Source organism: Ursus arctos, unplaced genomic scaffold, assembly GCF_023065955.2.
Source record: "Ursus arctos isolate Adak ecotype North America unplaced genomic scaffold, UrsArc2.0 scaffold_16, whole genome shotgun sequence".
NCBI lineage: Eukaryota > Metazoa > Chordata > Mammalia > Carnivora > Ursidae > Ursus > Ursus arctos.
Window position 1 is genome coordinate 34,899,934 of NW_026622830.1, and position 24,246 is coordinate 34,924,179.

Below are 24,246 nucleotides of genomic sequence, written 5' to 3' on the forward strand. Positions count from 1 at the left end.
GAAGCTTTCAACCTCACTCTCAATATTCTTAATTAATGATCTTCAGCTTCTGAAGCCATTTCATCAGTGGGTCTCCTGTCCCAGCACGTTTCCCCTCTGAGCAGTCCTTGAAGAGGGTGTTATTCCCAGCAGTCAATTAGAAAAGGAAAGTAGAGGTGGCTCTAAACAAGTCCTGTGACCAATTAACCACCTCCCTTTATTCCTCTTTGTAGTTCTTTAAAAATGGGTCAGGGGGAGAAAAAACTCGGGCTCTCACCAGCGGACCTCGCCTGTGTTTGTCTAACATTCTTCTATTCCACTTGGTATTTCAATTTCCTGCCTTAGGCATGAATTGGTTGAAAATTCCCTTTGAACTCTTGCTCATTTTGTAGAAACTTGATGAAGTAGTGATGAGAGTAGTTAGGGGATTGTGTCCTGAGCTCTGAGAAGCAGAGCAGGGTAGGAAGGGAAATTCAGCACCACACTTAAAAGGTTCATTCTTGGCGAAAGCCATGGGATTAGGAATGATTATTGTGGCTGCAGTAATAATTTTAAGAATTCTCCTTGAATCTTGTTCCCTGATTGGATAAAGCAGGGTCACAGTGAAAGGGGTGAGAGGTGAAGGGAAACTTAAACTTCTTAATCCTCTAATTGGCGGTAACAGTTTTTATTGCTTCATTTTCTGTTTATGAGGAAAACACCTTTACATAAAACAGTTCTATTGGATCAGCACCATCCTTGGTAAAGTTCATAGAATTTCCCAGGTTAGTCCCTATCATTCCCTCACATGCTGTCCTGAGGAGGCTTCTGGAATTCCCTTCAGGTTGGGAATCCCCTTGCATCACTGGGCACTTCCTAGTATGGGGTTCCCGATGTTGTTTGCTCTTTTGGTTTTATTCTCTCACTAAAGTAATAGAACCAGGATTTCTGACCTAGGAGTCACTTTAGGAAAGTATCTATGCTGCTCAATATGGTAGTCACTAGCTTACCTGCAGCTATCCAAGATAATAAATTAATCGCAAATAAACCAATTAAATTAATTAGAATGAAATAAAATTCAAAATTGGCACTAGCCTCATTTCAGGCCTTCTTATGGCTTGTGACTTAAGGTATCAGACAGCATAAAGAACATTTCTGGGGTGCCTGGCTGGCTCAATTAGAAAAGCATGTTAAAAATAAAATAAAAAAAAAATTCAGTCACCAAAGAAAGTTTTTGGGCAGTGTTGGTCAGTTTTGTGACCCTCAGTTGTTGGGATACTGAGACCAAGAACAAGGTATCATTATTTGTTAACTACTCCCAATTTATTCATTAACTACTGTTTGTCATGGTACTCTATTTTCTTCTCCTTGAATTTAATCCTGACAACATCTCTGTGGGAACCGAACCCCATTTTACAGACAAGGGGATGAAGACGCAGAGGCTGAAAAAACTTGCCCAGATCATACAACCGTAGAAGGGGCAGCCGTTGTTGGGACACTCATCTGCCTGATTCTAAAGTCCAAGCTTTCTTTGTTAAGGTGTCTCTCTCTCTCTCTTTTTTTAAAGATTTTTTTTTTTAAAGATTTTATTTATTTATTCGACAGAGATAGAGACAGCCAGCGAGAGAGGGAACACAAGCAGGGGGAGTGGGAGAGGAAGAAGCAGGCTCATAGCAGAAGAGCCTGATGTGGGGCTCGATCCCAGATCACTGGGATCACGCCCTGAGCCGAAGGCAGACGCTTAACCGCTGTGCCACCCAGGCGCCCCTCTTTTTTTAAAGATTTAATTTATCGATTTGTCAGGGGGGAGAGAGAGAGAGCACAGGTAAGGGGACTGGCAGGCAGAGGGAGAAGCAGGCTCCCCTCTGAGCAAGGAGCCCTAAGTGGGGCTCAATCCCAGGACCCTGGGATCATGACCTGAGCTGAAGGCAAACACTTAGCCAACTGAGCCACCCAAGCATCCCTGTTAAAGTGTCTCTTAAGAAGATGAGTTCTCTGGCTCTTGAGGTCAGTAAGCCCATATCTTTAGGGGTACACTAAAAAACTCCAAACTGTAACCAGTGGTACTTTGGATGATTTAAGTGGCTAATTGATAAAATGGAGCAAGTCAGTAGCACATCTTTTCCTCTGTGATTTTCATCACTCCTCACAATTAGACCAGTGACCTGTGATAACAGTTTATGCAGTTATCCGTTATCATGTGCTTTATGCTTTGATCTCCTGGGTTGGGTGGTGAGCACACCTCCTCCCATGGCGTATCATTTTCCCCTCGGAAAGTCTTGCTTATGTGGTTTCTCAGCTCTTACCTGGTTCTCTATTTTGTAAGGCCTTTACTGAAGAACTAAAAGAATTATTTTTCTACCTTTAGAAGTCCTATTAAGGGGCACCTGGGTGGCTCAGTCGGTTAAGCGTCTGCTTTCAGCTCAGGTCATGATCCCAGGGTCCTGGGATTGAGCCCCACATAGGGCTCCTAGCTCAGCGGGAAGCCTGCTTCTCCCTCTCTCTCTGCTGCTCCCCCTTCTTGTGTGCTTGCTCTCTCTCTGTCGGATAAATAAATAAAATCTTAAAAAAAGAAAGTCCTGTTAATATTATTTCATCCTGGTTTTTTCTTCTTTTTAAAAAGGTGAATCATTCGGCCTTCTTCAGTTGATCCTTATAATATGATTTTAAGTGTCGTTCTTATTCTAATACAGCTTGTCTCAATATGTATATTGAAACTAATTGGACACTAAATGCATAAAGCATAGTGATCATAATGTTTCCTCTAGCTGCTCCTGTTAAAGGAACGTAAAATGAAAATGCCATCATTGGCTGCCACAGCATTATGCTGCCCGCTCATAGTGCTGACTCTTGTTAAGAGTACCTCTGTGCTTGGACGGTTGGTATTTTGGAGCCAGAGGTTGGCCCTTACATATATCCTTGTTAAATTTCATTTAGTTAGATTGATCTAACTACTTTCTTTAACTCATCCTCATACCCTGATTTTGAGTGTCTCTGAGTCACAGATCCAGTTTTGTTTTGGGGTGGTTTTTTGGGGGGGGGGCAGGTCATTTTTGCTACCCCAAATATTCACTATTCCATCCTATACAGTATTATCCACCTTTTTTGTTGACACTCTATCTTCACACCTTCTTCCATGTCACTGCCAAGAATGTGGACTAAGACCAAGGTCAAGGCAAAAGCTCTTTATCATCCCCTTCCATGTTTTTCTATAGCCATTCATGGCTCCTGTGGTTATGGCTGTTGAACTAGTTATGAATCCACCTAATCATTGTTTCTTCCACCTCTATTTTTCTGGTTTTTCTTCACCAGCATCTGTTTGTTCATTCAGAGATTCATTCATTAATATTTATTGAGCTCCTTCTGTGTCCCAGGAAGGCCCTTTTGGAAGTAGAACTGTTAACAGTTTTGTTAATAGATTAGGTGTAGACTATGAGAGAAGAGCAGCATTAAAGATGACTCTACAGTTTTGGACCTGAACAACTGAAGAGTTGCCATTTACCAAGCCAGCTTAGCAACACCTGGTGGGAGCGGGGTTGAGGGTAAAATATCAATAGTTTGGTTTTGAACTTGTTAGGTTGTAGATGCCTGTTTGATGTCGAGTGTATATATGTGGAGCTCGGGGGAGGTCCGGGCTGGAGCAGGAACGCTAGGTGTCATCAGCATGTGAACTGAAACCTGGACACTGATGAGGGTGTAGGTGGAGACGGGAGAGGTCTAAGGACTGAGCGCTGGTCAATTTAGATTTAATGTGATGGGGATGAGCCAACAGAGAAGACCAAGAAATAGTGGCCAGGGAAGAGGGAGGAGAACCGGGAAAGAGGTGAGGGTTTCCACGGGCACATGGAAGAACCACTTTCTTAGATGGCACTGAGAGGTCACATAACATGAGGACCAAGAACTGACCATTGTACTTGGCTACATGAAGGCCATTGGTAATCTTAACAGAAGCTGTTTTGGTGCAGTGGTTCAGGCAAAAGGAGATCATGGGACACTGCCTCATTCCTGGCTGAGGTTCACACTTGCTTTGTCAGCCACATTTCAGCAGTCATTGCAGTCAGGGAACCTTGTTAAAGGGCAGAATGAAGTTAGTTTTTCATACCTTGGGTTTTCTTCTAGATCCCCTCTAATCTGTTAGGGATTAAGTTTATAGTTGCCAGATCTTTCTCCCCCTTTTGCAAATTGCAATGTCATTTGCTCCCTCTAGGATCTCATTGCAACTGCAGTGCCCCCTCATCATCTCTGTGGCCGAGCCATGTACAGCGCCCATCTCCTTGTGCCCTGGGACAGCTTCCCTCCAATCCAGTGATCTGACTTCACTTAAAGGACGAAAGTGCCACTATATCACCTCCCTGTCTGTGTGGGGCTTACAACCTCCTTTCTTTGTATTTCTGCCGAAGGCTCGATCTCAATCTGGCATATAGGTCATGTTTTCCAGTGGATTTCTATCACCATCTTTATCATCCTAAGCCAGAGCTGAGTTTTTAAGGTTCTCAGCAAGACATTATTGTATCTGTGGTTCTCAGCCCTGGCTGCATATCACTTTCACCTCTAAAGAGTTTCTATGCTTTCTTTTTAAGGAAAAATCATAATTTGAGTTTCTTAAAACTCTAAAGGAATTATTTTATCATTGTGATAAAATTGTGATGTTCTTTACTTGTGAGTTTTAGAATTGTAATATTTTCACAGTTCTGGTGTGTTGCCACCTTCCATAATTTTACGTGATGAAACCCGATGAGATTTTTTTTTCTTCCTTTTTTATTGTAACTTCCCAAAATTTCCTGTATCGTACTGAGAATGCCGTAAATGGTCTTCAAGGAGACACAGTGGCCTACAGCAGTGGTTCTTAAACTTGATCATGCACCAGAATCACCTGGAAAACTTGTTAAAACACAGGGTATCCCTAAAATTCCTGATTGGGTAGGTCTGAATTTGCATAGCAGACAAGCTCCAGGAGATTCTGATGCTGCTGGTACTTTGAGAGCCAGGGCTCTCTATCTAGGCTTCAGTGGGTTAATATCCTTAAGATCGTGCACACAGATTGCTTTCCTGAACTGGCAGAACCAGGAGAATAACTATGGCCACGGGCAGAGATGAGGTTTGCACTTGACTTGGCTGGGTCTCTCTGAAGCTCTGGTAAGCTTGAGCCGTGCTGAAGTGGAAACTTCTCATGTGCCATAGGTCTCAGGAAGTCCTCACTCTGAGCTTGTGTTTTGGTTTGCAGCCATATGCTTGAGTTTTTTGTACCCTCCTGTAAAGGTTACATGTAGCCTCATCTTTGGCCCCTTTAAGTTGCCTTCAGAAGCACTACTTACCCTGGCCCAGTTTAGAAGAGCAAACTTAGCCCCTTTTATCAACAATATGTACACAATATTAATACTCCACAAAAAGTTAAATGACAACTAGATTGAACAGAGAGTGCCTGTCGTAGCTTTATCTGGCAAGTCCTTTGTTGTATTTGAAAGTAGATGAGAGGATTCCAGAGAAAACATACTGATGTGGAGGATTCCTTAAATTGTTTTACATTTAACCAAATAAACAGAATTCCTCTAGGTCACCCAGATTCCCAGAGTATTCATCAAACACTCTGTGTCCCCCATGCCAAGGAGGTCAGAAAATTGTGCCATCTATCTTGTGTCTCCCTTTCAGTGGTTCTTAAACTTGATCATGCAAGAAATTTCAAGAAATTTCCCTCCAAGATTGACCACCCTTTAGAACAATCCACGAATTCTAGGCATTGATCACTAGAGGAATATTTAGAGGTTTTTTTTTTTTTTTTTTCATTCGGATTCATTTATAATTGGTCGTAAATTTCTTTAACTCATAGGCTGCACTGCTTTTATTCTTCTTGATGTTGAAGAACCAAGATTCTCCAGGGATATGAAATAATATTTTCTAAGATGTTAATTTTTAGAGAGTTTAAAATCAAACCCACATTCCAAAGTTTCTTGATAACACGTATGCTGGTTAAAGTTTTGAGGGGAATTTGTGGGGACTAACACCCCTGTTTATCAAATTCCATTTTCAGATTGCTAAGTGGTTGGCCGTAGTTGGTCCTGAACACACTCCTGACAGTCTTAACTGTTGCTAACTATGAATGTTGCGTGTTTTTCTAGCCACTTAAGACTCTCTCAAGACAAGTTCCCTATAGGCAGGCACATAATAATTTCTTTCAGGTTATCTTTTCATTTCACATTCTCTGTTGCAGAAATATGGGAGCGGAGTGTTCATATTTTTACTCTGTAATCTGCTGTGATTACAAGCCATCTGTTGTTCTTCTCAGAGGCAGTGTGTGGCCAGAGTAAAATGGAACGAAAGAGTTATGAGGCATTTATTAGCTCTTAGTAGGAATAGGTGGAAACCTGTGCCCTATCTGTTTGTAAATCTTATGGAACTGACAATTCAGAGTTCATTTAATATGCCCTGGAATTGGAAGCAAATTCTACCTTGGGAGGGGGGAAAAACCCCAGAATGACCCATTGAGCTCTTTGTGTGGCTGGCGCCGTGCCGGAGCTTCGCACCTGCGTGCCCTCATTTCGTGTTCGGACACCGCCATGAGGTGTGTTCCTCGCCGTCCCCGTTTCCCATTGCAGGCGCTTCCTCTGGTCTGGGAGAATTGAGGTGCAGGGCAGGGGTTTAAAGTCAGGTCTGGCCTCCTCCCCAAGTCATTGTGCTCCCTGTTGCTGCACACGCTCTGCGCACACCACAGGCCAGTCCCCTGAGGAATGGCGGCCTGCCGGTGATGTGTGAACGAAGAATTCCTTGAAAATCGTCAGGGAAGGTGTCTGAAGGAATGAAGTCAGTCCTTATCTTTCAAAAGGAGTGGCTGAAGGCTTATGCCTAACAGTACTGTTCCTGCCACGGTGGGTTTTAGAGTCTGTGATTCAGCCCTGAGTGCTACTTAAAGGTTCCAGTGGCGTCTGTTAAATTTAAGCATCGCTTTATAATATCTACCACTTTAGCTGGCCTTTGCTTTATTCCCAGCAGAGCTTTACGTCCCTTCCCAAGTCTTACCCAGGAAGACTGTGAGCCACTATATGAGCACTCGAGGCCAAAACCCCCAAACTCTTTCTTAGTAGGAGAACAGAGGCAATTTACTGAAAGACATCAGCCTCTTACTCAATTTTTTCCTCCTTGTCATCAAACCCATTAGCTCTGCTTCTCCGTGTTTTTTCTCATTCCTTTGTGACTTGGATCTTACCCATGTAGAGTCTTTCCCCATGTAACAATAAATCTGTTAACAAAAACAAACAAGTGACTGGAAAGGTGTACATCCCTGACCTATAGCCAGAAGTCCCACAACAGACACCGAACAGGAGAGAGAAACTCCTTCCCCTTCTGATTCCTTTTCACCTGAGACAAGTCACCTCCTCCCCTGCATCCCTTTCAGCCCGTAAAAGTTGAGCTCAAAGGACTAGTCATCTGTTTGCAACCAAGGAAGGCCCCACACATGTTCCCTTTATGGGGTTTGAATTCACACAGTCCACCAGGGTTTTGCCTGATTGGAAGGTGGGAAAATAACTGTGTGGCATGGAGGAGTGGGCATTGCAGCCTGTTTCCTGGGCTTCTGGGGTGACACTTTCCTGGGGTGACACTATTCTGTTCATAAATAAGGGAACCTTAGTTGCAAGCCATGAGACTGATTCTGTGGTGTTTCTTATTCTGAGGACAGGGTGCAGGTAAGAGGAAGGTAATCCCTCCTAGACAGAGAACAAGGCAGACGTTTAAGTAATTTTTATCATTGATATATTTTTTAAATTCATTTAACAAGCTGTCTTCACTGTCCTCTCTGTGCCAAGCCCAGTTGGAGGCAGTGACAGGCCAAGGGTAACAGAAGGCAGCTCCTCCCCAAAGGCAGCCCATGGGAGATGGGTGGATGCCGCCATGTGTTTACAGCCTGTGGTGATTCCACAACGGAATCATGAATAAAGTGCTGTGGCAGCAAACAGGAGCTTATTCCTTCCTGAAAGGTGTCAGAGAATGCTCAGGGGAAGGACTCGTTGGTTGCTAAGGTTTTTCCTATTGCGCTTGCGTGGCCCATGGTGAACTGACGCAGGACGAGACAATGCGCCAGACGCAGTGTGGCTCTTTCGTAACCTATACATTGGGGCAAATGTGTGCAAATAGAATTCAAACAATTATGGTAAACTGAAACACCACCAGGAGGTGGGAACTTAAAGTGGAAGGCACCTTGAAGGAGATCGAGTTGTGGTCCCTCCTTTTACACAGAGGGAAACTGACACCCCGAGAAGGGAGGTGGCACACCCCTCCGAAACTGGGGCATCATCAGAAGAGATTTGTGGCCTTGGACTTCCTGTGTGAGACCCTTCTTCTTTTTGTCATCAAAGGGCTTTCTCCAGGCTTTCTCTGTGTGCTATGATCTTGAATTCAGGCTGTGTCTCATTCTGTTACTAAGGTTATAGTGTTCCTTCCACCTGGCCTGACAAGTATTGCCAGGTTGGCAAGGCACCACACCAAACAAAACCTAGCCATGATCACCAGGGATCTTCTAAAAGTGAAAGAGAGCAGAGCTCTTCAATTTCTCAATGTTTCCAGAACACTGACTGGTAATCGTTTATGACTCTCTGGGTTGTCATGAGAGTCAAATGCAATAATGTACAGAGACGGCTTCACACAGTATCTGGCACACAATAAATGCTCAGTGAATCTTAACTCTTGTTCTTGCCAATTTGTTCACCCTTGAGTTTTTGCATTTAGATTAAGGGAACAGTGTATTCCAGCGGAATGACTCTTTTTTCTCTCCTCTCCTGACCTGTCTGCTGTTTTATATTGTATATGCCATCCTAAAGGTATGCTGCTTGCTTTTCTTGATTGAGCTTGGATTCCTTGGGCGAGTATTGTAATAAGGAGCAGGCTAAGGGGGTTAAATCGACAAAAGATTTGTGTCAGCTTTTCTTCTGCTTTAACTCCAGGTAAGGATTGTTACTGTCCGGGGACCACTGTGCCTCTCCCCTCCCCCCACCCCGCCCCACCTTCAGTGTGATTTACTGCCCTAGTGCTCTTCTGCATTCTTTCCCTTCCCCTTTTCCTCCTGCTTCTACCAAACTAGCCCTCCTGCCCCAGTCCTTCTGCAGTAGGGTTTTGCCACTACCCTGCCCTCTTACCCAAGAGGGAATCCCACACCAGCAGCTTCAGCATCTGAACCCTTAGTGCCTCGCTCCCAGGATGGAGTAAGTCACTCTGCTCAGGGAAGGATGCTGAGTGACTCCGGGCAGAGTCCTTGGTTCAGTCCCCTGGCACTAATGGCTAGACACAGCTGCCAACACTCACCCCAGAGGGAACAGGTGCAGTGGGGTAGGTCCGGGCTAGGCAGCCTTAAATGTGGCTCCACATGGCTGCTGGAAGCGAGTCTTTCGAAGTAATGCATGGCAGTGGGCTTTGGAGTCTAAGAGATTGGGGTTTGATCTGGGTCTGTCATTTACTCACTGTGTCATACTGGACCAGTCCTTACCTTCTCAGATTCCACTTCCTTATCTATAGAATGTGAGTAGCAGTTGTGTCTTTTATAGGCTAGTGGTGAGGATTAAATTGACTACTGTAGGTAAACTTTATTAGTACAGTGCCTAGAACATAGGTGCTCTGTACACTGTGCTTTTTCTTGAAAAATCACGCGACTTTTTAATTCCACGTTGTAACATATTGCAGTTTATTTTGATATGAAAATATTTAATACATTCCTTAAAGCCTTTTAGTAAAGTTGATACTTCAGGAAGAGAATTGCCGTTTTGTTTTTGTTTTTGTTTTTTCATGAAAACCTTCAGGAGAAATGTTTTTCTAGATTTAATATTTAGGAATGGTCAAATTATCCTCAGTACTGATTCATTCTCAGAGCCAAATGTTGCAGAGACCTACGACCATGGTAAGAATGTTGTACAGACCTACCATTGGTTTCATTTTATGTGTCTACTCTTGTTTTTCTTATTTCCTCTGTTTTTAGTCTGTGCCTTGTTAATCAAACCTGCCTTAAATCCTTGATGACAGGTGAGGATAAAATGCCAGTGACAGAACAGACCCATCTCGATGAGCTGCCTGTGGACAGCCCCAGGGGCATGGTTGACACTACTCACGTGCCTAGAGCACCGTCTTTGCTCTTCCTCCTCCTACACCCAGCCACATCCTCTTCTTTCTCTTTTGAGTTTCTCTGAAATCTGCCCCTTCGTCTTCACCCATCACCTTCCATTGTCTCTTATTTGGGTTTTTGAGGTGGCTTTACACCTGTCCGCATGGTTCCATGATTTCGCCCCGCCAGCGCACACACCACTCTCCTACCGGAGAGAGCTCTAGAGCCTACAGCTTTTCTTGTTCCCCCTTGGCCTGACCCATTGGCCTCATCTGCTGACGTTGCCCTGTTTCTGCTCACCGGACTGTTTTGACCCCAGAGCACACCAAGCTGTTCAAGCCTCTTTCCATGTGTGGGTGCTGTTTATTTTTCTTTCTCCACCTCTTGCCCTCTTCCTCAGGACTTGTCTGAGAGGTCATACCCCTCAGCCCTAGCCTCCCCCCAGCAGAGTTGCAGCCTGGCCACCTCTGGTCCTCGGGTGTATGCTGTGTTCACACTTAGCTGCAGTGCTCTGTTGCTGCCTCAAGTTCTGGCCAGTGCCCCTGTGAAACTCAGCAGGTGTTGAAGGAACGAGTGAATGAGAGAGAGAGAGAGAGAGGGAATATACACGGATCTCGCCGCCTGAGCCTGCTTCTGAGATACCTACATGTATGAGAAATGTTAGCATTTCCATCTTTATTTTACACATAAGGTAAAATTAGAAGATAAGCTCTTCCACCCTTGGCGGTGAGTTTAGGGCAAAGTAATTGTAGGATCCTCGAATTCTCTTTTTTCAAACTATAGAAAATGGCTGCCACTGGTGATGGGGTAGTTGTTGCCACTCTACAATGATGAGGGAGGAAGTTGTTCTATAATGCATCAGTGTCCTGGGCTGAGTTGGAACAGCCTTGTCCCCAGAATGGGCTCAGCGCGCTCACTTAGCAGATAAGGCTGTGGTTTGCCCAAAATTCAGAGCCCATTTATCCTGTCTTCGTTCATTCATTCCTTTCTTCCTCCTATTAAATATTAAGCACTTGCCCTGTTTCCTTCCCCTTGAGAAAGACTCTTCAGGCAGAGCAGTGGTGGCCTGGATGCTGGAGGGCAAGGCCAAGATTAAAGCTGTCTGTACACATACACACACACACACACACACACACACACACACACACACACTATTAAGCACATTTTGTGAGCTGGTCCTGTGCCGATTGCTGCAGTGTAGAGTCGAATGAGATTGGGACCCTGTCTGTCTATACCAAGGAGCTAACAGCCTAGCAGGGATGGCCCCTACATAGACCAGCCGTTTAGTGCAGGAATAAATAAGCATGTAAAGCATATGCCTGATCCAGAGGAGGAAGTGACAAACTGTTCAGAAAAGCTCCACAAAGGTGTCCATGCCCTTGCTAAGGTTCGAGGATGCATAAAAGTTCACTAAACACAGGAGCATTGAGGTGCGTTAGAAGCAGAGGGCAGAAAAGAGATTGCTCTGATAGGGGCATTGAGAGTTCATGAGATACCAAGAGAAGCAGCCCTAATATTCCAAGCGGGAGATGATAGGAACTGCAGAACAAGAGACGGGGGTGTGTTTAGCTCTTTAAGAAGTAAAATTGACGAGACTTGGTGACTGATTGTGGAGGGTTAGGGAAAACGAGGAGTTAGGGTTGACTCCCAGGCTTTTGGCTGAAACCTCTGGGTGGAGGGGGCTAGAAGCTGGATCAGATCCTGGCCTGTTGACTCACAACCCAGGGCATGGGATGCGAAGCTTTTTCTAGTAGCCTTTGGTCTGTTAAAGAGATAACTTGGCCCGTGTAAAATGAGCAGCTCTGGTCTAAGAAAGAAGTGATGGTTAGTGTGTTCCTCCTTTTTGAAGAAAGCTGGAGAGTTTATCTGCTGAGAGATGAAATGACCTCCTAATTAAGGAGAAGTGAAGGCTGTGCTTCTGGCAGCAGTAAAAGACCCCCCCTTCACCCCACGACAACGTTTGTTCACTCATGGGAGCAAAGCTTTGAGAGCAAGGAACTTCAGAAAGGCAAAATCTGTTGCTTAGTGTGGGAGTTTGAGAGAGCTCTTGCTGGATAACTCAGAACTGCTGGCTGCAGAGGGAGAAGCCTGCTATTGGGGGCGGGGTGGGGACTGCACGCGTGCCCGATTGGGGAGTCTGGCTGAAATCCAGGAAACTTTGAACACCAGAGTAAGATTCCATGATTTATTAAAAAAAACAACAACAACAATGTTCTCATCAGTCTGTTTATAATCAAATGTGCACTAGGTTATTTGTGATCAAAATTATGAAATGATGAGAAAATACCAGATTGGACCTTGCTATTTAATTCTTTAGAAAGCTACCATTATATACTATCAATTCAGATTGTTCAAGCATCACTTTTTTTTTTTTTTTTGACTATTTTAAAAGATATTTTTGCTAATGGAGAAGAGGTTGTAGAGAACTTGGTTTGAGGAGTCAGGATTAAACACTTGCAGGAAGCCCAGTAGATGTGTGTAAGGCACATCCCATAGCTTTGGAGAGGCTCTTGTTATGCCATCTGTGGAGACTCAACAGATAGAATTCAGAGGGTCACTGAACTTGGGTGGGAACAAAATTAGTTTTATTTTACCAAATTCTAATCAATTTATTTTTTATTATAAGTTAAATATTTGTTTATTTTAAAGATTTGTTTATTTTAGAGAGAAAGAGGGTGCGTGTGCGCGCACACCCGCGCAAGCGTGGGGAGAGGCATAAGGAAAGGGAGAGAACCTCAAGCAGACTCTGTGCTGAGTGCGGAGCCCAACATGGGGCTTGATCTCACAACCCTGAGGTAATGACCAAGAGTTGGGCGCTGAACTGACTGAGCCACCTAGGTGCCCCATAAGTTAAGTATTTAAAACACAGTAGTATTTGCAATATACATCACCATTAGAATCATAGCTCTTTTCATATTATATTATAATTGTAGCACATATCTGAAGATATCATTTATGCTTATCTCTACTTTGAATTTATGGTGGTTATTAGATCTACCACTTGTGAGAAGAGCCAGTGCCTAATAAACAAGTATATACATTACTAAATCATACACAGCATTTTTTTAAATTTGGATAATCATACTTCAGCCAAATTGGTGTTTTTTTTAAGTCCTATGCAATGTGTTTCATGCATTTAAAAACATTCTGAGCAGATATCTTCAACTTCACAGCTGCCCAAAGAGGTCCATGGCACACAAAAGGTTAATAACCCCTGGCTAAGATCCTGTAGTTGTGGCATATGACCTCCACCTGGTGGCAGCATACTCCTGAAAGGTTAAATCTATAATCAGCATTGTGAAGAAACTTTTAAAATAACAGTGTACTCGAGTATGGTTTTCAATCAGTTTTGACCACAAATCCACAGTAAGAAATAGGTTTTACATCATAACTCATTATACTCATATATAAGTTTCACAAAATAAGACCTGACCTTACCATGTGACTTACTGATATTTTTTATTCTATTCAAATATTCCCTTTGATTCTCTTTCTTTAAATTAAAATACTGGTTGTTACACAGTATACCACAGTTCAGTGGGTTACGCTACACTGTTTGACATCATAGGAGACCTTCTTTCACCATATTCCATGATTTTTTTACCTGGTGAACTTCACTTTGGTCTTCTCCGAAATACCCATACGTTTTCAGGGACATGATACATTTCGTATAACTGTCAGTAAATATAAATGTGTTTTTTACACAGCTTTTAAAAAATTATTTATTAGTGATATATAATTTATATATGCTGAAATGAACTGATCTTCAGCATATAACCCACCAAGATACAGAACATTCCCATTACTTCCCATCACCACACAAAGTTCTTCTGTGCCTGTTCTCAGTTCCTCCCTAGGTAATCACTATCTGATTGCTTTTGTTTTTTTTTTCAATATTTTTTATCTATTTATTTGACAGAGAGAGAGTACAAGCAGGGGGAGTGGTGGGCGGAGGGAGAGGGAGAAGCATGTTCCCCGCTGAGCAGGGAGCCCCATGTGGGGCTCAATCCCAGGACCCGAAGGCAGACACTTTAACTGACTGAGCCACCCAGGCGTCCCGCTATCTGATTACTTTGACCACAGATTTAGTTTTGCTGTTCTAGAACTTTATATAAGTGGAATCATACAATATGTATTCTTTTAGCCTGGCTTCTTTTGCTCAACATAAGGTGGAGATTAGCCCGTGTTGAGTGTATCAGTAGTTTTGTGAGGAGCATTCCACTGAGTGAATGTCCACACTTTGTTTATTCTCCTGTTGATAGACTTGGGTTGTCTTCCGTCTTAGCTATTATGACTAAAACTTCGATGAACATTTGCATACAAGTCTTTCTGTTCACATGTTTTTATCTCTCTTGGTAAATACCTAAGGTGGAATTGTTGGCTTAGTCAGTAAATTAAATGTTATGTTTAACTATAGGAAACTGACCAGCCGTTTGCCACTGTGGTCGAACCATTTTACATTTCCACTAGAAACGTACGAAAGTTTGGGTTGCTCCACATTCTTACCAACATTTGGTGTGTCAGTCTTTTTAATTTTAGTCATTCTGAGAGGTACGGAGTTGTATCTCTTGGTGTTTTAATTTGCATTTGTCTGATGACTGATGTTGAACACTTTTTCATGTGTTATTAGCTGTTTGTTTATCTTGCGAAGTATCTATTCAAACTTGGGTTGTTTGTTTTTTTAATATTGACTTGTAGGAGTTCTTTATTTTGGATGCCAGTCCTTTGTGTCAGATACACGTTTGTGAATATTTTCTCTCAGCCTATGACATACATATTCATTTTATTAATGAGCAAAGGTTTTCAATTTTGACAGAGTTCAATTTAATATTTTTCTTCTGTATTTTGTGCTTCCTGGGTCCTAAGAAAAATTTTTTTTCTGTTCTAAGTTTGGCAAGACAGTTTTGGTTTTTATGTGTAGGTCTGTTATCCATTTCAAAATAATTTTTGTGTATGGTACGATATAGGTGTCAAGTTTTATTTTCTTTTCATATTTATGTTTGGTATTCTCAGGTCATTAGTTGAAAATACTTTCCTTTCACCATTGAATTATAGCACAGAATTTAAAAAGGAAAAAAAAAATAGCCAAAGAGGTGCAGAAGTGATATTTTCCTACAGGCCATTATGGACTCTTTGGGCCTCAGAGACCATCCCCAACCTGCAGTCTTGGTCTTTGATTCCTTTCTGAGGTAGCTCATCCACAGTTATCTAGAGATTTTCAGAAATTACTCATAAGGTGTGAGGATTTTTAAGGCTACAGCATTTTACAGGGTCTATAGCTGTGCCACAGAGCGGCTAGCCACATATGGCTGTTTAAATTAAATTAAAGTTAAATACAGTTTAAAATTCAGCTTCTCAATCACAGTAGCCGCATTTCGTGTGCTCAGTAGCCACACATGGTTATTGGCCACCCTACTGTACAGCAACAGGAAGCAGGATTTGGACAGTTTTATAGCATATTTTAATAAAACTAATTTACTTTTGATAACTCTCATTGAGCATCTACCTTCCTCTCCTTAGTTCTTTTTCGTGTGTCCTCACTTCCATTTCTATTCCCAGCCATTCCTTCTGTCTGTCTAAAAATGCAGTAGCTTGTATCTGTTCTTTCCTACGTAGAAGAAAGACTTGCCCTGACTATCCACGGAACCCTTCTTTTCTGGAGCCTACCCAGGACTGACCTATTTGACTTCTTTCAATGTCTGATAGTCTTCCAACTGCCTCTGGATGTCTTGAGCAATCCCCTGTCAAGGCGTGGCCCAGAGATAGACATTTTGTCTTTACTCTCATGACTAAAATTATATTTCTCCTTAGCATTTCTACCCTAAATATTAAACTTGCAAAAACTAGTGGGTTTTGACGTGTAGCCCTGCCCCATATGAAGGTTTCTGTCCACTAGGGAACTTTGTTGCCATTTCATCATGAGCAACCACATCGGAATTTGTGAGATTTTCTTTCATTGTTTGCTGGGTGTGAGCTAACTCTGCCATTAATGTCTTTTTAGTGTGGGAATTTTGCTGTCCTGGTGGATCTTCACATACTGCCCCAAGGGTCAAACAAAGATACCAGCTGGTTTTCTGAACAGAAGAAAGAGGTACCACAAAACTTTTCACTGTTTAAATGCAAGTAGCTGCTGCTAGAAGAAATAGTAACTCTTTACAGCTTTTATTTTCGTTTGTGGGCAAAAAATATTGAATGATATTTAACCCTTGAGAAGCAGTTGTTATATTCCCAATGACAGACATATACTTGCTTCTTTTTTCCTGAGAAAGAGACCCATCTATATATTTCATAAGCTGTATTATTTAAACCAGAAATTTTCTACCTTTTTGTTTTGGGGGAAAAGGCTCATTATAATTAAAACAGAAGAAAAAGGTAAAATAAGGGTTCTAGGCAAGCAGGGATTTTAATCTACATGGTTGTAAAGGACAGACCGAGCCCCTGAAGCAGGCGTGGGGTGAACGCAAGGCTGATCTTTCACCCCTTGAAATCAAATTCTTATTTAATTCATAAATTCTCATCATCCACATTTGTGTCTTCTACCATACTTTTATTAACAGGAGTCTTTGATGGCAAGTGTGGAGATGTTTGACTGTATTCCCTCTCACTGTGGTCAGTGGAGGCAGAAGGCTGGATGGTCATGTGATGGGAGCCTGGGGTTTGATCTCTCTGGGCCTCAGTCTCCTTATCTGCAAATGAAAGAGTTCCACCAGAGGCCTTTGAGTCACTGGAGCTCTCAGTGTCCGTGATCCCACCCCAGTGCTGCTGTGGCAGAATGTTGGCGAGTGCATCTGGCTCTCCTCACGTGCTCTGCTTCCTTCTCTGTGTCCTTGCACTAAAAGGCGGGGGGAGTGATAGAGAGGCAGTGGCTCTCACGTAACTTTCACAATTACAGCACTTTGTGTCGTCTGCGGTACTTGGCACAATAGCTTTTTAGAGCTAGGAATAAAAATAAGTTTTATTGAAAGGTAGCATGTGGAGAAGAATCTAGTAATAGTGGCAACAGAACAAAGCAAAAAAAATACACAAAAAACAAGAAACCTTTATTATGGTGACTGTATTTAGTCAACTTCAGAAGACTACTAGAAAACAAAAACTCCCTCAAAGAAAATTTGTAAGTAAGACATTTGCAATCACAAGGTACTAATATAATCAGGACTTGGCTGGGCACTATTGCACTGGATATCTAGTGGCCCACGGCTGAGAGAAGGCAGGCACAAGATTCGGTACAATGGGATTTATCGTTCAGGTTAATAAATGGATTTACCTCTTCAGGACTTAATATCTAGTAAGCCAGCGTCTCCGACTACAACTCAGCTCCATGGAATTCCAAATTTGGCTTACCAACACTCTGTTTCCCCAAAGGGACGAATGCTCACCTGAGGGGACCTCACCCCAAAAGTCTTCTGACTTGACTGACATCAACAGCATTCTAGAATCCACTGTTTGGGGCCCACCTTTTCTTTCATTCTCTTCCAGCTCTACCACCTCAGCCTTAGCCCTTTCTTGTTGATATGTAGTCAGTTTTGCCAAGAGTCAGTTGATTTGGAAGGCTTTAAAATAAAGCTATGAATATGTGAATCACCTCCTAGCTGAAACATGAGGCTAGATTTTTCCAGGGTGCCACACACAGCTGTTGCTGCTCCACCTAGTACTACGTCCGGACAGCAAGGCATGACTTAGCAAAGGTGCTCAGTGCACGATTGGACCTGCAGAGCTTGGCAGGTCCAGGTTGGCTGAAAGAGGGCAAGTTATGCCAGCAAGCCAAGCTTCCGTCTCAAAGCAAAGCAGATGGTCTGCTGCTTATACTTGAAGTTGTTCCTTTCAAGTTTGTTCCCTGACATTAAAACTGCTCTGAGAGAGAGAAACAGAGAAAGGAGAAAAGCTAGTCAAGGAGAGGATATGACTCTAGCCTGCGTTCAGTGTTTCAGTGCTTTCATCTTTTTTTATTATTAGATCATTTCATGACCAATCAGTTTGATTGCATTTTAGCAGTCGCTTTATATAGTGAAAGTCTTAAGAATGTCCAGTTCCTTTTCAGAAAAAGGAACTAATTGCATGTATTAAACCCAAGTTTATTTTGAGTCCAGCACGAGTAGTCTTTGTACCCAAACAGGCAAACTTGAACTGTTTCATTTGTGAACTTGAGAAAGCAAGCGTGAGCCCCCGTTAGCCTAGAGGTACTGTATGTATCTCTGTCCTCTTGCTCACCGATTTCAGCTTGGTCTTCTTACGTGTCCTTCTGGGATAGCTGGGAATTTGCCTTCTCTTGCATTGCTCTGGTTCTGAAGAGAATGCTGTGCTAAGTGTGGTGTGGTCAGTTCCTAGGGTATCTTGACCACACTGCACATGGTCTACCTTCCATTCGTCAAACCTGACTCATAGAAGGAAAGCCCCGTAACTATAGGGAGAAAGTTTGTGTTGTATGGGCCTTTGTTTTATTTTTGTCGTACTATTTTTAGTTCTAGCCTTATAGGGTATTTATGGCCAAATTTTAACAATCTCTGTTTCCATGTATGTCTTTCACATATTTTCTAGCTCAGTCATAGTTGAACCCTGCATGTGAAGCAAAATTCTTTAATTGTTAAAACAACAGTATGAGGCAAGGCTGCCTTTCTGTTGTGTGAACAATGCCAAAACGCTCAACTGTAAACGGATATCTCTGTATTCCACAAGGCACTGCATCTTTGGGCTGCAAAATGAGAGCAGGAGAGAGGAGACCAGTGTTTACATTTTATGTAGATCATGTTTGTGAATTAAATCAAGGATTTGCAGTACTGTTGAGGAGTGTACGTATTAGCAAGAAAAGAAAAGTTTGGCAGTCATTGCCCTGCAGGGCTGCTTAGAATTTTGTTCTTGTTTTAATGTATGAAGATTCTAAGAGATCAACCTGAGATGGCATTGAAGAAACCAGTGAAACAGGTTTGAGTTGACCTCGGCAACTCTGAGCCTTCTGCAGAGGCTGGGACTTGGACCAGAATTATCAGTCCTTACACACTGGTTTCTTAATCTAAGTTAAGAAATTCAGATTTGTGTGCCATTTTCCCCTTTCCCTGCATTGGCTACATGTCTCTGGTAGACAGTTTCTTCCTATTGTGTGGTGGACTTTTTAAGAGTTTTGTTTTTCTTTTCATAAGTAACACTGATACATAAAACAATAGCTCCAGAAATTTGCTAGTGGTGTGGTATGTTGACATTGAATTAAAACCATGTGTTTCTGTTGCCTAATAAATATTAATCTACTTTAGAGAAATATGAGAAGTTAAATTATTTTCACCATTAATCGGTGGATATAGTGCAGTTTTCACAAAGGCAAATGGGCATATACAGTATCATCAACAAGAGCGTGGAAGAAAATCACAGTACTGGTTTCCAGGTCTCTCTTCGGCCCATCACTCAGTGCTGTTCCTTTTTTCAGTAGATTTCTAAACCCGAGGTCAGAAACTAATGAATGGTGGTGTTTAGGTTAAAAAAGGTTTTGAACCAAGTTTGAAAAATGGGAAGTATTCGAATAAAAATCACCATGGCTGGCTCCATTTGAACGAATTGGAAGAGCTAATGACCCTGTCCCTTGTATCCCCACATGACAACAGTCCACTGAAAACCTTGGGGGAGGGACTGCCATCCCCAGTGTTGCCTGGCCACACGGGGCACTTCACTGTTTTTATCCTCCTTTTAGAAATGTGAAAGTGAGGCAGAGGGAAATGAAATTAATTTCTCAGGCCACAGAGTAAGCCAACATCATGGTTTTGAACAAACCTCAGTAGCAAACTTAAACCTGGGATGTTACCCTCGAGCACAGATAGCATTCTTTTCAGCTTTCACAGCTAAGTAAAACAAACAAAATGAAACGTTCAGTGTTGACTTTTTAATATGCACGATGTTGACTCTTTTTGCATTGCATTACATGAGAAAATTATATCTCATTTTTCAATTTACTCTAGGAAGTCTGTTTACTTTTAAGAGAAACCATTGATTCAAGAGTTAAGGAGTACTTGGAAGTTCGTAAACAGCACAGGCCATCAAATACAGAATTCACAAGATCCAGTCCCTTGACCTTAAAAGGTAGGCACTGAGTACTTTGATTTCGGATAAAATTTCTGCTTTGTAGAGATGGCAATTATGTTTGACTCTGTCATGTTAGTACAGTGATACATTTAAAAAATATGTTCTAATGAAGATGCTTTGTTTGGGTAAAGAAAATTAACCAAAAAGCCCTGGAGGGTTTTTAATGGTAGGCAAAATATATAAAAATGGAAAATAAAACATTCCTAAGGAAACTGTAAATACTTTAAAGGATTTTTTTTGACAAGTAGTCTTACAAATAGGTTTACATTAATGCTGACTTGATTTGGGGCTTTATGCTTTTTTAAATGCTTTCATATATGTCATCCTATTTCAGAGGTTCTCACCTGGGCGTGATGGGTCCCAGGGGACATTGGGTTGTCATCGAGTGGGAGGGGTGGCAGGGAGCTACTGGCATCTAGGGAGTAGAAGCCAGGGATGCCACTAAATATCCTACAATGCACAAAAAGCCCCCCACAACAAGGCATTATCTGGCCCAAAACATCAAGGGCAGTGAGGTTGAACTATCCCTCCCTATTTCCTAATAACACGTTGAGAAGGGTGATGTCTGAGTTGTAGGTGATGAAGCCGAGGATCTACAAGATTAAGGGTTCACCCAAATAAAAGATCATCATTTTGAGGACAGAGATGATCTTGTTTATTTGGCATCTTCCCCCGCATGCCCCCCTCCTCCTTACTTAGCCCAGTGCCGGATACATGGATTCAGTGACTTGTTGAAGGAAACCGTACTTGGGTGACAGGTGGCAGAACCTGACCCCAGACCCAGCTCTTCTGACTCCTAGCCCACTGTTCCTTCCACTCTGCCATTGTTGTGTTTTTAATTTTTTTTTAACTTTAAATCAGTGTTTCATAACACTCTTTGTGGTACAAATAAGGTTAACCTTGTGTTAATCCTCAGAGGGCAACACTGGACAGCCGTGAACTAGGTTATGCTAATGCAGCACCCCCTTAGGAGAAGAATTGTGTTACGTAACCCCCTTTGAAGGCATACTTAATCTCCAGTGTTCACCTGGGCACAGCTGATAAGTAGGCAGACAGATTAATTTAACCCTAACTGAAAGCCTCGAACAAATGGAATTTTCAGTCCAAACAATATTGTATTAGATGACGCTTTCTGGTATTTTGCTTAGTAGTAGGATAAAGCTTGAGAAAAGCCAGAGGACCTTGTATCCTTTGTACCCCAGCAGACCTGGCTAGTCTCATTTTCTGACTGGTACAAAAGGAGAAGGACAGAGAACGTTCTCAGACCTCCATTTCTGGTGCGGAGGTGGCATGGTCAGTACTGATTCTCAACTAGCCCTTCCCCTGGCTTCCTCTACCACTGAGTGAAAAATGCTAAATACTCAATTTCCCAGCCTCTCTCACAGTTGGGGAAGATGTGTTGTGTGTTGTTCTGACCCCAAGATGAAAATCAAAGTCTTTCTTGGGCTCATGTGGGCAAGAAGTTTGTTTTTATTTGAATGAATGAATGAATGAATGAATGAATGAATGAATGAATGAATTTATAACAAGAAAAGCGATCTTTCTGTACATACAAAAATTTTTTTAAAAGATTTATTTGAGGGGCGCCTGGGTGGCAGAGTGGTTAAGCATCTGCCTTCGGCTCAGGGCGTGATCCCGGCGTTATGGGATCGAGCCCCACATCAGGCTCCTCCACTGTGAGCCTGCTTCTTCCTCTCCCACTCCCCCTGCTGTGTTCCCTCTCTCGCTGGCTGTCTCTATCTCTGTCGAATAAATAAATTAAATCTTTAAAAAAAAAAAAAGATTTATTTGAGAGCAAGCGTGCACACGTGAGTGGGGGAGGGGTAGAGAGCGGAGAGAGACTCCCCAGTGGACTTTGTGCTGAGCGTGGAGCCCAGTGTAGGGCTCGATCCCACGACTTTGCAGTCACAACCTGAACTGAAACCAAGAGTCCCACGCTTAACTGACTGAGCCAGCCAGGCGCCCCATGCATAGAATTTCATAACCTATTTTTTTCACCTTACATAATATAGAATTCCTTTAAAACCTATACATCACCATTTTTTAAATTGTTTTAATGTGGTAAACTATACATAAACTTGGCCATTGTAACCATTTTCAAGTGTACAATTTAGTGTCATTAAGTACATTCACATTGTTGTGCAGTCATTGTCACTCTCTATCTCCAGAACTTTTTGCTGTGCGAAACTGGAACTCTTTACCCATTAAGCAGTACCTGCCCATTACTCCCTTCCCTGGCCCCTGGTAACCACTATTCTGCTTTCTAATTTACTACTTGAGGTACCTCATATAATGGAATCATGAAGTATTTATCCTTTTGTGTCTGGCTTATTTCACTTAGCTTAATGTTCTCAAAGTTCATCTCTGGTATAGAATTTATAAGAATTTTCTCTCTTTTTAAAGCCGAATAATACACACACACACACACACACACACACACACACACACACACACTTTGTTTGTTCATCTGTCATAGGGTAGTTGGGTTATTTCTACCATTTGGCTATTGTGAATAATGCTGCTGTGAATATTTGTCTTCAGATATCTCTTTGAGTCTCTGCTTCTTTGAGTATATACTTTGAGTATATACTTAGAATTGCTGGATTGTATGGTACTGGTTTGTTTTAATTTAATTAAATTAATTAATTAATTAATTTTTTTGAGGGACTACCATCCTGTTTTCTGGTGATTACACCATTTTACATTCTCACCAAGAATGGGTCCCAGTTGCTCCATAATCTTGCCAATACTTGTTTTCTGTTGTTTGGGTAATAGCCATCCTAATAGATGGGAAGTGGTATCTTATTGTGGTTTCAAATTGTGTTTCCTGCATTTGTAGTGATTTTGACCATCTTTTCATGTGCCTATTGGCCATTTGTGTATCTTCTTTGGAGAAATGTCTGTTTGTGTTCTCGGCCCATTTTTTATTGGGTTGTTTGCTTTTGTTCTTGAGTTGTAGGAGTTCTTTTATATATTCTGGATATTAATTCCTTATCAGGTGTATGATCTGCAAATATTTTCTCCCACTGTATGTTGCCTTTTCACTCTCGATAGTGTCCTTTGATGTGGAAATGTTTTAAATTTTGATGTAGCCAATTTATCTATTATTTTGCTGCCTGTGCTTGGTACTATATCCAAGAAATCTTTACTGAATCCAGTGTCATGAAGCTTTTCCTATTTTTTCTTCTAACAGTTTTATAGATTTAGCTCCTTTTAATTAGGTCTTTGATCCATCTTGAGTTAATTTTAAGGAAAGGGTCCAACTTCATTCTTTTGCATATGGATATTTAGTTGTCCCAGCACCATCTGTTGGAAAGTCTGTCCTTTCCCCCTTTGAATGGTCTTGGCTCCCTTATTGAACATCTTTGATCGTAAATATGAGGGTTTCTTTCTGGGCTCTCTATTCTGATCCATTGTTCCATATGTCTGTCTTTATGCCAGTACCACACTGTTTTCATTACCATAGCTTTGTATTACGTTTTGAAATTAGGAAGTGTGAGTCTTCCAACTTTCTTAATGTTTTTCAAAATTGTTTTGGCCGTTCAGTGTTCCCATCACCACTTTTAATGACCGTGTAGTATTCCATTAAATATCCATACTCTGATTTATTGGTGGGACATTTAGGTTGCATTTAATATGCTCACTCTTGTAAACTAATGGTTCAGGGGATATCCTGATGGTATACATGTCAGCACACAGCAACTCCTTTATAATGTTCTTAGTTTTAATGTGCATATTTTTATTAGTCTGTAAGAGCTCCTTAAGGATATGAATGCTTTGTATGTTTTATATGTTGTCAGTGATCTTTCTGAGTTTGTCATTTGCCTTTGACTTGGTTTATTTAATTGCACAACCACAAACGAGAAGCAGCCTGTATTTGCTTCATGGAGTCTTCAGTGACCAGCCACTTGTGGGATGATGGCTAGGCTTCCGTGTAATGAGATAAGTAGTGCAGCCGATTGCCAGAGGGAGGCAGGATGATACTAGTGCACTGTCGTGGTGTTCACTCAGCTGTGCTAAGGATTCTTCCTTGAGAGTCATCTTGGTATGAAAGCAGTCTCTTCCCTTTCCTTCCCACTTCTGCTAACAGTTAACCTTTAATTGACCATGTCTTTTGATGTTCATACAAACTCTGCTGCCAC

General features: G+C 42.0%; 1 protein-coding gene across 3 annotated transcripts in view; it reads left to right on the top strand.

The window, feature by feature from the left end:
• SLX4IP (SLX4 interacting protein) overlaps positions 1–24,246 on the top strand; it is a 188,721-nt gene that overhangs the window by 103,080 nt on the left and 61,395 nt on the right. For all 3 annotated transcript variants that reach the window (XM_026503029.4, XM_026503028.4, XM_057312666.1), the window contains 2 exons: positions 16,041–16,130; positions 19,981–20,101. In XM_026503029.4, the coding sequence (XP_026358814.1) occupies positions 16,041–16,130; positions 19,981–20,101 (211 nt within the window). The remainder of the gene's footprint in view (positions 1–16,040; positions 16,131–19,980; positions 20,102–24,246) is intronic.